The sequence below is a fragment of the Podarcis vaucheri genome (genome assembly GCF_965113315.1).
Source record: "Podarcis vaucheri genome assembly, chromosome: 2".
NCBI classification, from domain to species: Eukaryota; Metazoa; Chordata; class Lepidosauria; order Squamata; family Lacertidae; genus Podarcis; species Podarcis vaucheri.
The window spans coordinates 46,920,669-46,933,531 of NC_138760.1; the positions used below are offsets into that span (position 1 = coordinate 46,920,669).

Consider the following 12,863-nt stretch of genomic DNA (forward strand, 5'->3'; position numbering starts at 1 on the left):
TAAAGGAGACTGAAAGGGGCAAAATGTGCTCTGTTATCCTGTCCCACTGGAGACCAGGGCTGCCCACACACCAGACAATTAAAGCACATGGCTTCCCCCAAAGAATCCTGGTAACTGTAGTTTACCACTCAATTCCCAGCACCCTTAATGAACTACAGTTCCCAGGACTCTTTGGGTTTTACATGTATGATGTGTACACAGCCCAGGATTATGTTCCACTCTACCCTTTTTTGGATGAATGTTAGTCTCTTGATAGAAGGTTCTGTGTTCTGATTATCTTCCAAGTCATTGGCTTATCCAGTCCTTTTAATGGTCTTGTGTTATCCCTTTGATCCACATACTGTGGCAATGAGTTCCAGTGATCATTTGCATGAAAACAGCTTGGTAAACCCTTCTCTTTTTTGATAGCTGTTACTTGAACTGAACAGGCAATCCACATACCCATTGATCGAGCTAGAACCATTATAATAGTCTTACCCCCCCAGGATTTCATGTCAGTTTACTGTATATCCCATCAAAAGGCTGCACACATTTTGAACAACAGCAGCAGCAGCATCATAATGCCAGAGTTCTCGGGCCCAGTTTGAAGATTCAGCTTAGGAAAATGCTGTGATGCAGCACAATCTCTACACAAATCTGGAACCCACTAGGACAGTGGTTCCTAATTAAGGGTATGGGGACCCCTGGGGGTCCACAGAATGCACCCAAGCGACCCACAGCCCCTTATGTTGCCTCTCCCCCAACTATTTTTTTGTCATTTTTGCATGATAATATCACAAATTTTATGGTGTTTTTTTAAAAAACAATCGTTTGCTTGTTAGGGGCTGCCCCACATTTTGTTCAAAAATTGCTTTGCAGAGGTAACTACCAGAGAGTTATCAAAATTTTCACAAATGGGTGGGGGGTCCTCAGTAATTAGCTAATTGGGAACCACTGCATTAGGATGTTAAATGCTCTTCTCCCTCTGCCCCCACCCTAGCTCCTTAGTCGTCAAAGATCCGCGCAGCAAACAGCAAGCTCTTTGCCCATTTCGAGAATCCAGAAATAAGAAATTTCTGGAAAGGCGTTTAGCCTTTCCTTTGTGCCTCCCCTCCGCCCTAGCCCAGCTACACGGCCCGGCTCCTGGGTTTGTGCCACTGGAAACAAGCAGACGTTGCTCTGGGCTGCTGCTGCTGCCTCCACCCCTCATCGTGGGGGAAGGATGGAAACTTCCCCCTCTCCTTGGGGAATTGGGACGTTCAAGAAAACAGCAACTTTTTTGGTCACGTTTGGAGAGAGTTCGCGGGAGAGTTCGTGTGTGGGAAAATGAGAGGAGGCCTGGTGGCTCAACAGTGCCTAACCCGAGCCAAGCCTTCCACAGCAGTTTCCCCCTCCTCTTTTCCCCCTCGCCTGCGGCCCCCCCACCTTCGAAATCCTAAAAATAATCCGCCTCGCTGGGCCGAAACCCAGCAAGCCTACATTGGCCTCGACTGCCAAAGGAGCAACCCACCAGCCTCCCCGCCCCACCGCTTCCCCAGAGGCGCCCAGATGTGCGCCTAAGGGGAGGGGGCAACTTCGGGAGAGACCCATCCCGCCAAAGTCGACCCCACCGAGGAGAGCGCGCATCTCCCCGCCTGCGGGATCCTGCGCGGCGCCACGCTGCCCTCTCTCTCTCCCGCTCTCCTTTCCCCCCTCTCCCTGCGCCCCATCCTCGCCCGGGCTGGAGGGGCCGGTGGGGGGTGTTGAGTAGGGGGGTGGCGAGAGAGAAGGAGGGAGCGTGGGAGCCGAGCCGAGCCAGGCCAGGCGGGCTGGGTGCGGACCCCGCCCCCGGGCAGCGGGGTCGCCCCGCCCCGCTCGCACTCCGAGAAGTTTCCCAGGGTCCGGGAGCGAGGAGGAGGCGCCGCCGCCGCTGCCGCCGCCGCCGCGCTTTCGGTGTCCTGGTGTCTGGCTGGAGCCTCGGCGCGGCCCCTTCCATGGATCTATAGGGCGGCAACAGGACTTTAGGGGGGAATGGGCTTGGCGTCCCGGCGCGGGGGCCCGTGGCGGGCATGGTTGGGCTGCAGCCTTTTGGGCATCGCTCTGCTGGCGCGCCTGACCCGGGGAGCAGGTAAGGAGAACCTCGGGGGTGTCGGGGGGGGGGAGGACGGGACACAGTGCGCTCGCCCCTCCGGTTTCGTTAAGCCTAGCACGGGTGGGAAGAAAGCCCTCGCCGCTTCGGCCGGGCTCGATCATGGCCTCTTCGTTTCCTCTTTTCAAACTTTTCAAGCAACTTCGCCGGAGCCTCTCGGAGTCCCCTTGGCGCTCCTCGGCGCCTTGAGCTGCCATCTCCCTCCAGTCCGGGCAGCGGGTGGGTGGGGGACCCTGAAGTTATTTCCCTTGTTCCCGGCTAGATCCCCGTCCTTTTCTTTCTCTCTTCCGCACCCCCCCCCCACGCCAGAAGAAGGGGAGGGAAGGGGAAAGGGTTACGGAACGGGCCACAAAGAAAATAAATGATCGTTGTTTAATTACCGATTGTGTGAAGGGGAGGGAGCGATTAGGCTGGATTGGCGGGCGGGCGGGGGGTGCTAATTCGCCGGCACTGATTTGAGCTGCGGGGAAACAATCTTGCACTTTTTATTTACTTGAAGTAAACTTTCTCGGCAGCCAGTTTAAGCTTCCCAGCCCGGAGCGGCTGGAAAAACCGGAGCGTGGATTTCGGATCTGGCTTCTCTCGGTCTCCGCTGTAGCCGTCGCTCTCTGTTTCTCTTTCTCGGCTCCTTGCATAGCAATTCTTGCTCGGGCTGGCTGGCGGAGGGAGAAGCTTTCAATTTTCTATGGTATCCCATTGAGGTTTTATTGAACCGGGTATGCTGTGGAGTTTGGTTCTGCCAAAGCCTGGAGTTTGTGTAAGAGCTTAAAGGAGGAAATAAATGTTTGGTTTAACACGCCTGTTGTGCAGACATGCAAATGCATTTGGTAAACGGCATGGATTGAGAATTTAGTGCGCTTGATTGTGCAACTGGTGTATGTGAGTTTGTCTGTGAATGTGCGCATGATCGTATGTTTAAAAACGCATAAAATGCATTGCATGTGCAAGGCACACTCGTCCTCTCTTTCTCAGGGAATATATGCAAGAGGTACATACATGAACTTATACTTGTGTAGCAAGTTTGTGTGCTGGTTTGTGTGTGTGTGAAATGATTTGCTGGTAAGTGGGGTGGTTGTGGGTTAAGGGGTGACGCCCACGCCTCCCTTTTTCTCCTTTGGGATTGTCATGAAATGGCCTCCTTGGAAGGCTTTACACCCACACTGACATTGAATTTGATAGAGCTTTTGTTGCTGCGCATTGTGTGTAGAGGATAGCAAAGGGAAGGGTGTTGATGATCTGGGCAGATGTAGTAGCAGCTGTCGCCCCCTCGCGCGCCCTCCCCTTTCACATTCTGCTGGATGCACAAACTTTTATTGTTGCTGCAAGCTATTCCCAAGAAGCTGCCCAAGTGCCTCTCGAGCCAATCCTGCTCTCGCACTATGTCTTCTATAGCCCTGGCATGGCACTGTTGTTTCCTACCCAAAGGAGCTACGTCTGTGGCTGGATTCGAAGTTGCAGATCCCTGACTGTGAAACTGGGAACGCGTCTTGGAGCCATGCTAGGGAGTGCACAGCTCAGCAACTGGGCCAGCCAGTTCCCATGCTTCTGGGGAGTTGCAGTGGCTCAGTCTGCTTTGAAATTCTCCCTCCCCACCCCCACCCCCCCACCAAGCCGGCTTTTCCCCCATTTGTGCGCTTGGGAATATACTGTGATGCAAACGGGAGATAAGATGATTTAATTGGGTGTCGTGCAGCGACTTGCTTGCCCTATGAAACGTGCAGCAGTATGCCAGGGATGAGATAATTGCAGCGAAAGGTAAATAGAACGTGGGGCTATTATTCAGCCTGGGTTTCACTCTCCCATGAAGCCACCTGACTGGTTTGGGGAAGCCGGCCTTGCTTATTAGAACGCTCCCGGCCAGCTGGTGCTCCAGTGCGTGGGAATGTGCGGCTCGTCCAACGCAGGAGGCCGGGGATATGCTGTGGATTGTGGGTGCCCGGGAATATGAATCCCCTCCTCCCCTCCCCGCCAGCTTGCTGCTTGGCTGGACATAGACAGGGCATTGTTCTTGGTTGAGCAACTCCACCGCAGTGCTGCCGAAGCCCTGGCGGTCTTGCGCCAGACAAGGGCTCCGAGCTGCTGCTTTGAGCCACACGGGAACATTTCTAATGGCTCTAGAGAATTCAAAATGGTGCGAAAGGCACTGGGACCCCTGTCCTCAAGTTTTCCCAGAACAGCATCTGAAGGGCCTCTAAGACTAGGAGGTTCAGGGTGAGGGGCCAACTCTGGTTGAGTGTTCTGAGTTTGAATTGGCAGAGTGCTGTCTTTTTTCTTCCTTTCTTTTTAGGTGTGGGCTGTATCAGATGAGGGTCATGCAAGGGTTGGGACTCCTGCCTAGTAGGACGGGCCCTGTGTGAGAGAGAAAGCAGGCCGCTTTCTACCACAGTATGCATATGAACCTTAGGGCTAGACACTTAGGCCTCGTCCACAGCAGTGTCTGCAAGCCAGACATTTTGTCTCTTCCAAAGCTGTTCCTTCTTTTCTGCTTGGCTGCGCTGATAACAATGTGATGATCTGCAGGAAAGTGCCTCACTTGATGAAGCCCTCATCCAAGGGCTGCTTCACATGATCGGGCACACATGAGGTTTTTCCACCCTGATTTGGCCTTGGCTTCCCAGAAAATGTATGCAACATGCCATGACATGAAAGATCTGCATGTGTGATCATTGTACATGTGTTTTGTCTTTGTTCTTTATGCATCTGAATTCTGTAACATATGCAGGGTTCTTAACTGGCATAGCCTTTCCCTTCCAAAACGGGTGCAATCCATTGCCTAAAAGTGAACATTACTAAATTTCAAATGGAAATTTGTGGTTTGATTTGGCAGGAGCAGGAACTCAAATGTGAGCATTTAAATACGTGCTAAGCTTTGCCAAAAACACAAGCGCCAAGTTATGCCGTTAATTAATATACTTCAATACAAAATTGAACCTGGAGATTGGTGGAATTGATTATTTGAATCCAGTTTGCACATGCTCCCATCCCATCCTCTGGAATTGGGAAGGAAATCTTCCCTGCCTACGCAGTTTTCCAGATCTGATAGTAACACAGCTTTGTCATTAATGGCACCCTCTGTGTGTATCTGAAATCTTTCCCCTCCTTTTTTTTAAGCTTGTGGGGATGGCGAGACTGCAAAAGTGCAAATCTGGGTGTGTGTGTTTTTGTCAATTCTAGAAAGAATAAATGTAATCATCCAGAGGTCTTTCCCTTTGGGCTTTTAGTTGGTGTTTTCCATTTTGCAATAGGTTTCCTTGCCTTCAGTTGTGTCTGTGTAAGGGAGTATCCTAAGTCTTGATGGTACTGAGCCCATGTCTGACTACGCAGTATCTAATCCTGCTGCCTTTCTTTGTGTTTCTTGTGTGGACACAGTGAGGAATCTCTCCCCTCACCCTCCCACCCCCTTTGTAGATTCTGTGAGCTGAAGCTGTCTGTGCACAGAGTTGTTGAGACACAGCAGCTGCCTCCCTGCTGCAGCCCCTCCAGATGCAATAGCAGGGCCAGCCGGCTGGCCATTCAACTCCCTGCCCCTTTATTCTGCCCACATTGCTAGCCAGCTAACAAAGGCAGCTGGAGAGAGCCTGGGAGCCCCTCCACACAGCCCTGCAGCACTCAGTCACTTTTGGGGGGCCAGATTCCTCCCTAACAGGTAGCCACACTTCCTTTTTATTAGCCTCAGCGGAATGTGTGTGGGTTGAAAGCAGCATCCGAGTCCCATTATATGCATGGATCCTGGTTCACCACGCTTCTGTGCAGAATGTACAGCGGTACCTCAGGTTACATATGCTTCAGGTTGCAGACGCCGCTAACCCAGAAATGATACCTCGGGTTAAGAACTTTGATTCAGGATGAGAACAGAAATCGTGCAGTGGCAGTGGGAGGCCCCATCAGCTAAAGTGGTGCTTCATGTTAAGAACAGTTTCAGGTTAAGAACAGACCTCCGTAACGAATTAAGTACTTAACCCAAGGTACCACTGTATTCAAAAGCACAGGTAACCAGTCTAAGGAAATCAGGATTGGGTTGCCTGCTGTGGACCTCCCAGATGCTTGCTTAATCACACCTGCATTCAGTTTGGGTTGATAAAAGTCAGAATGGATCGGAAATAAGTCACATCGTTTGGACTGAGAGCAATGGTAAACTCTTCTCCTTTTCATTGTTTTGGAGAGCCTGAAGGAGGATGGTGAGGGAGAGGGGCACATTGTTGCTCCTGCTGTTTGGACTCGGCTGTGACTCAACCTGCCCCTTTTAAAAGCCAGAATTGTGCTTGGTAACTTTTTTGCAGCAAAGGCCCAATTCCTCTCATTTCTGTCCTCTGCTGGGTGTTGCTACTGCTGTCCCCACATACATAGAAGAGCCGTAGCACAGTGGTATAGCGTCTGCTTTACATGCAGCAGGTCCCTGGTTCAATCCCCAGCATGTCTAGGTAGGGCTGGAAATGCCATCCATGGAGAGCCTCTGCCAGCCAGCATAGGCAATACTGAGCTAGATGGGCAGCTTCCAATGGTCCAGCCTAGCAGTCAGGCCAAGTATATTTTCTCCAAGCAGAAGGCTTGGTATTGGGTGAGGAACTCTGCCTCCTGTGAATCTTGGTGCTCATTCTTTAAAGCAAGCTCCTAGCTTCTGTGTCTGCTGCAGTGTTGAGTAGGGCTCAGCAACGCCTGGGAACATTCGGGAGAGGCTGAGTAGGGCTTCCATTGCTCAGGAAATAGGACTTTGGTGCCCCGCATAGCTGTTTCTCCCTCCCTGTGACTAAGAATAAATTATGCAAGATAGGCAACTCACGCAAATTTTCTCATTTTGCATAATTTATCCCGGTCATGATTTTCAGCTTTTCTTGGCTCAGAATTCTGTATACCTTGGCACAGAATTTTCTTTCTTTCTTTTTTTGTTAGTAATGAGTCCTGTTTATATGTGCCTGCCAATAGGGGCCTGGAATCAGTCAACCACACCCTACATGGTAACCAAGATATGTGGGTGGTACCCAAGGCATGGGCTGTCAGCATGTTAAAAGAAGATGGGGAATTGCAGGAGGTTTTTCTCTGGGACTCTTTCTTTGTCTCTGTTGATTTGTAGGTTTTGATTCCTTTGAAAAAGGCAAGCAGTGTTTGTAACATGCATGCTTATTGCCGTGAGGTAGTGAGTGGTTTTCAAACTTTCAGAATTTAGCATAGACTTTCTCCATTTACTTATATCCTGAGGATATGGATATGGAACTCCTGAACACTATATAAAGCATAGTGTGCATGTTCTCTTCATGTGGGGGCATTGGCTAAGTCTACATAAATAGAGAGTATACCTCTTAGCATTGGCTAAGTCTACATAAATAGAGAGTATACCTTAGGGTGCACTAAGTACTTCCAGTGGCCAAGAAGTTTGTGGATAGCAGTGGGCAAGGTGTCAAAGCTGCTCTGCCATTTTGGATCACTGAGAAACCCCAAGAGTTCCCCAGGTTTGAGTTTTTTGAGCTAGCCATTCACTCCACGTTGGCACTGACTCCTAGAATGAGGAGCAACTGTGGTCCAGTTGGGGTTCTGACTTCCATGGAAGCCCAGGAGGTCTGCATGCATAGATTTTCCTGCCATAGAGACACCCATGTTCAATGTTTGGCATCAAGGGGTAGGGAGCAGTGGGTCCACACCACTGGCTCTCTCTTCCCTCTTTTAATCACATGGAGATCGTTCAAGCAGTTAATGTGAGAAGCGGGATTGAATCTCCCATTCTGTATCGCATGCAACGCTCACTTTGATGGCTTGAAATGGGTTCTTCGAATAGCTATCCATGTCAAACAGAGGTCATAGCAAGGCAAAATTTTCTTCCTAAAGGAAGTGTTAGAAATGCTTCAAACTCCAAGAATGAATTTGCAGGCAGACTTCCAAGTTGGAGCCTCTTTGAGTGGTTATATTTTGCTCCAGAAGAAGATGTATATAATGCCCTATGTGTTGACAGAACATTTGGCTGAATCGCTAGAGTCTGGTCCTCCCTGACTTCACCCGTATCTAGAGTTTGGAACAGAACTCGGGAATCCTGGCTTCCAGGGCCTTTGCTCACACTCAGGAAGGGCCAAGTAGAGAGGTGCAAGCCAGATTCAGCTGTCAGCTTCAGCTGATCTGAGGACCCTTTATCAAATTTTAATTGAGACGTGGTAGCCAACTGTGCTCGCACTTCTGAAAGGAAAATGAAGCAATGGAATTCCATGTGTATTTAATACAGTAATACATCTTCTTGGATTGCTAGTTGGAAAATTTTCCACTACTTTTCCTTTTCCCTGAAGAAAATTTTACGTTGTTTTAAGTTCATTAGTAACTGAATGGATCCTAATTGCAAATAACTATCAGGCAAACTTGGCAATTTCAAAGTTTTTAGCTTTGCTTACAAATACAAGTGAAATAAACATGTCAAAGTAGATCACTCTTATAGGGCAGGGATGTCGAGCCTCTGGATCTCTAGATGTTGTTGGACTCCAAGTCCCATGAGCCCCAACCAGCAGAGTCATGACCTGAGATGATAGATGTTTCAGACCAGCAGCATTTGGACGGCCACAGGTTCCCCATCCCTGCTCTAGGGCATCAGAAAGTTTTCTGATGCAAATTATTGTATCCAAATGACACTCATTTGGAAAATTGTCCTATTAATAATTTCCCAGGAAACATACCTCACTGCTGGGAAGAATTAGTGCCAACGTGCCTCTTCCAGAGACATTTGTCCCACAGCATCCTTTCCTCCCATTGGTGACCTCATACTATTGAAATGCATGTGCTCCATCTCTGTGTTCCTCATACTGCAAACTTTATTACAGAGCCTGACTATCCTTAAGTCAGATTCTTTCAGCCCCAGCTAGTGTCAACATATCTGACCTGGTTTTAAGCCAAAGGCCTCCTGGGAAATATAGGTTTTAAAAGTGGGAATTTCCATTGGAGGAAGGGTTGTTTTGCACCCTTGGATTGCCAAGCCCTGGGAGGATATATTTCTTAAGACATTTCAAGGGCATCCTGTTCTGTGAAGGGATGAACTTGGCAAGCCTGATGTCAAGGTCATAGTAGAATAAACTATGATGTGTTGTCAGGGGTAGGCCAGAATTCAAAAGACCTGCTCTGCAATTGATACAGTATTATGGTTTTGATTGTATATTATGGCGTAGCTACAGTGGTGGGATAAAAACCCTAGTCCCTTATCAGGTACATGATACTGGTCTTCATGGTATAATTTGAGTCTTTTGCGGGGAGTGGAGAATCTTGCCATACAACTGTCACCTCATTCTTGCCTCTGTCTTGAAGAAACGACTTACGATGGTCTTGCAGAATGAGAAGTCAGTAGGTAAACTGTTTTAGCTCTTTGGGTCGGATCCATTTGCAAGTTTAACATCACAGGGATTTCCTGAATGCTTCCTGCATGTCTTGCAGTGAACACTGTATTGTCCATCTGAAAGTACAGTAGTGCCATGGAAGTCGAATGGAATCTGTTCCAGAAGTCCGTTCAACTTCCAAAATATTTGGAAACCAAGGTATGGCTTCTGATTGGCTGCAGGAAGCTCCTGCAACCAATTGGAAGCTGTGTCAGATATTCGGGTTCCAAAGAACATTCCCAAACCGGAACACTCACTTCCGGGTTTGTGGCGTTTGGGAGCCAAAACGTTTGACTCGCAAGGCATTTGGGTTCCAAGGTACGATTGTACATGGAATACAGAATGGACAGAACCCAAGGAGTTCCAGTTGGTTAATCTTCATGTGTCTTCCAAGGCATGTGAGTCTCCCTCAGGCATTTGCTGTGTGCACTTATGGTGGAGATCTAGGAACAATGTCTGCCCTGCAAAGCACAAAATGTTCCCCAAATAAAGTGTGGTGGCTTGACACTTGGGCAAAAAGGGGTTTATGAGCTGTGATTCAGTAGTGCATTCGTTCCCAAGGTGCTGGGCTCCTGTGAAATGCCCAACGATCAAGCTCCATGCTAGTAACTTTGCTACACAAACTGCATGCACAGGGAACTACAGAGGCCTATGTTTTTAAACAGGAAGGTCCAGAGTAGACAATTGTGAAAGAACAACAGATCTTGCAGTCGTCAAGGGTTACTGCTTTTTTGCTTTACAAAGATTAAACATGGGTACTAGTCCTATCAGTCAGATCATGGTTAGCATGCTATACTAGTTATGATGAAACCATCATTGCAAATATACAGTATATCTAGGCATGCGGTGCAATGAAAAATCCGTGGTTTCAGAGTGTAGCTAATGCTGCTTTTCTTGATTAACAAATTGTATCTGGAGAGAAATGATGCTGTTGTTGAGGAAACAGAAGTCACTGAGATAGAGAAGCATTTACTTCTCCAAATTCTTTTAAAAGTGTCTTAAATGCTTGAAACTTTAAGGGTGTCTTTACAAGATAAATTCTCTGGGTTTTTTCTTTCTTTCTTACAAGACATGTTTGATTAAAAACCCATTATTGCAGCATGGGCCAACATGCCACTAAGGATTCAGTGAGACCAGATCATCAGGCCTCAAATATTTATTTTATTTATTTTATTAAATTTATATCCTGCCCTTTCTCCCAAAGGAGCTCAGAGTAGCAAACATAGCACCTGACTTCTTGGGTGAGGTGTGCTGTCCTTCATAAGATTTATTATGGACACAGCTGTGTGAGTTTGGGAAAGACAAAGTATTGCTAGCTATCATAGTCCAAAATCTGTGCTGAATCTTGCAAGCTGCATAAATTATATAAATCAAGCAAGTTTGTTTAGTTTGCCTAACTTTTCTGTTAGCTTGTAGAGAAGGGCAAGGAACTAATGCAAGGCACTGAAGCCTTAACCCCTTATTGCAGGCAAATCTAGGCTCCCCACTGCCCTCCTCCTGGTCATAATAAAGGTATAGGTACCCCTGCCCGTACGGGCCAGTCGTGTCTGACTCTGGGGTTGCTCGCCCATCTCGCTGAAGAGGCCGGGGGCCAGCGCTGTCCGGAGACACTTCCGGGTCACGTGGCCAGCGTGACGAAGCTGCTCTGGCGAGCCAGCGCAGCACACGGAACGCTGTTTACCTTCCCGCTAGAAAGCGGTCCCTATTTATCTACTTGCACTTAAGAGTGCTTTCGAACTGCTAGGTGGGCAGGAGCTGGGACCGAACGACGGGAGCTCACCCCGCCACGGGGATTCAAACCGCCAACCATACGATCGGCAAGTCCTAGGCACTGAGGTTTTACCCACAGTGCCACCCGCGTCCCTCCTGGGCATAATACGTGGTGTTTAAAAAATGATTCTTGGTTGGTGGTTTTCTACAAACAAGACTGAATTCTTAACTTGTTTGATTGTTTACATAGACTTGTTGATTGACAGAGCCCTAAATATTGGCCTGAGATGACCCTTGGGCACATAACCCTTACAATCTCTCTCTCTCTCTGTGTGTGTGTGTGTCGCTTGCATGTTTAGTGCTGCTTGTCATTTAAGGAAGGGATGGTTGGGGTGGAGGTGAGAAGCCAGGACTCCTGGCATCTGGCTGAGCCCTGCAAAGAGCATGAGGATTAAGCAGTCAAAGCAGTGGGAGCCAGAGCACCTCAATTGTAGTCTTTGGCTTTTCACTGCCTTGAAGGGTGACCTCTGCCACTTCTTATTCCCAGTGGTTCTTTAAAGAGCATGAAACCTATTTGCCTTCTAACTTGTTTCTGGACGGTTTGATGCAAAGCTAGAGCCTTGGAGAGCTAATTTCCTGGGGTTTGGGGGAGGCTACTGTTGATTTGAGCAAAGAAAGTTCTTTGGGTTGCTTGTGTTCCCTCTCTTTGGAAGGTGGAAAATCAAGGCTGTTATGAGTTCATCTTCTGCCTTGCCGTGTTTTGGGAGGGGGTGGCCAACAGGACTAAGAATATTTTCTCTTTGCCACTGTAGCCCATGTTGCAATTCCATCCCATCCCATGTATATATGAGAGGGAAGTGTGATCCCTTATTCCCTTGGTTTGCCACACATTTTAGGCAGTCTGGTTTCAGACTGGCTTGCTTCTGTGTAGGTTTAGGTCTGGCTTTTCCTTTGGAGATAAGGTTCCATGCAAGAGCTGAGAATTGTGTTTATGGCTGCAAGACCCTCTACATTTGGGTGCCCATGTCTGAAAAGCGTACACGTGTTGGAATGTTGGTTGTAGAGTTGGAGATGTGGGGAGTGCATTCCACTGGCTCAAACTTGGCTGTGTGCTCTGGAAAGCACGAAAGGGTAGGGAATTGTGGGTTTGCGTTGTGTCAGGAATGCTTCCCGCTGAGATACTTGGCTATGCATGTTATACTTCCTGTGAGATTGTGTACATATTCACGTATGCAGTGTTACATGTGCTTAAGCTGGTTTAAGCTGGGTGTGTTTATGCTGTCTTTGTGAGCTCCTGGCATTGTGTGCATGTGTATGTATGTGTACACACACACAACTTTGCTGGGAATACTTTTCATTACTGTGCTTGCTAGCTGTGTTTGACATGGTTGCCCCATATTGTTCACCTGTAAGAGTGTGTGTATGTGTAAAATAAACTCACTGACTGATTAGGTTTTGGTGAGCAGAGTGCCTGCGCCTACCGTATTTGTATGCAGCCTTTGCTAGTTACATGCTGTTCAAGTTGTGGGGAGGGTGAAATCCATAGTGGCGTAGGTTCATTTTGGGTGCGGGGGAATTTAATATGGTCTGCATACAGGGCGGTTGCTGAGAGCACATTTTGCTGCAGTGCTGCTGCTGGCTCTGCATGCCGACAGAGTGAGGGGCGGCAGTGGAGGGGGGAAGGCATTGTCTGGGACTGATCTGTG

At 48.4% G+C, this 12,863-nt stretch overlaps 1 protein-coding gene across 4 annotated transcripts in view; it reads left to right on the forward strand.

The window, feature by feature from the left end:
- The first annotated feature begins 1,875 nt into the window (after nt 1-1,875).
- The window catches only part of NOTCH3 (notch receptor 3), a 57,350-nt gene continuing 46,362 nt past the window's right edge, over nt 1,876-12,863 (forward strand). For 2 of the 4 annotated variants that reach the window (XM_082212229.1, XM_082212230.1), the window contains exon 1: nt 1,876-2,086. In XM_082212229.1, the coding sequence (XP_082068355.1) occupies nt 1,990-2,086 (97 nt within the window). In that variant the 5' untranslated portion in view covers nt 1,876-1,989. The remainder of the gene's footprint in view (nt 2,087-12,863) is intronic. The other 2 variants (XM_082212231.1, XM_082212232.1) reach the window with 1 other exon arrangement.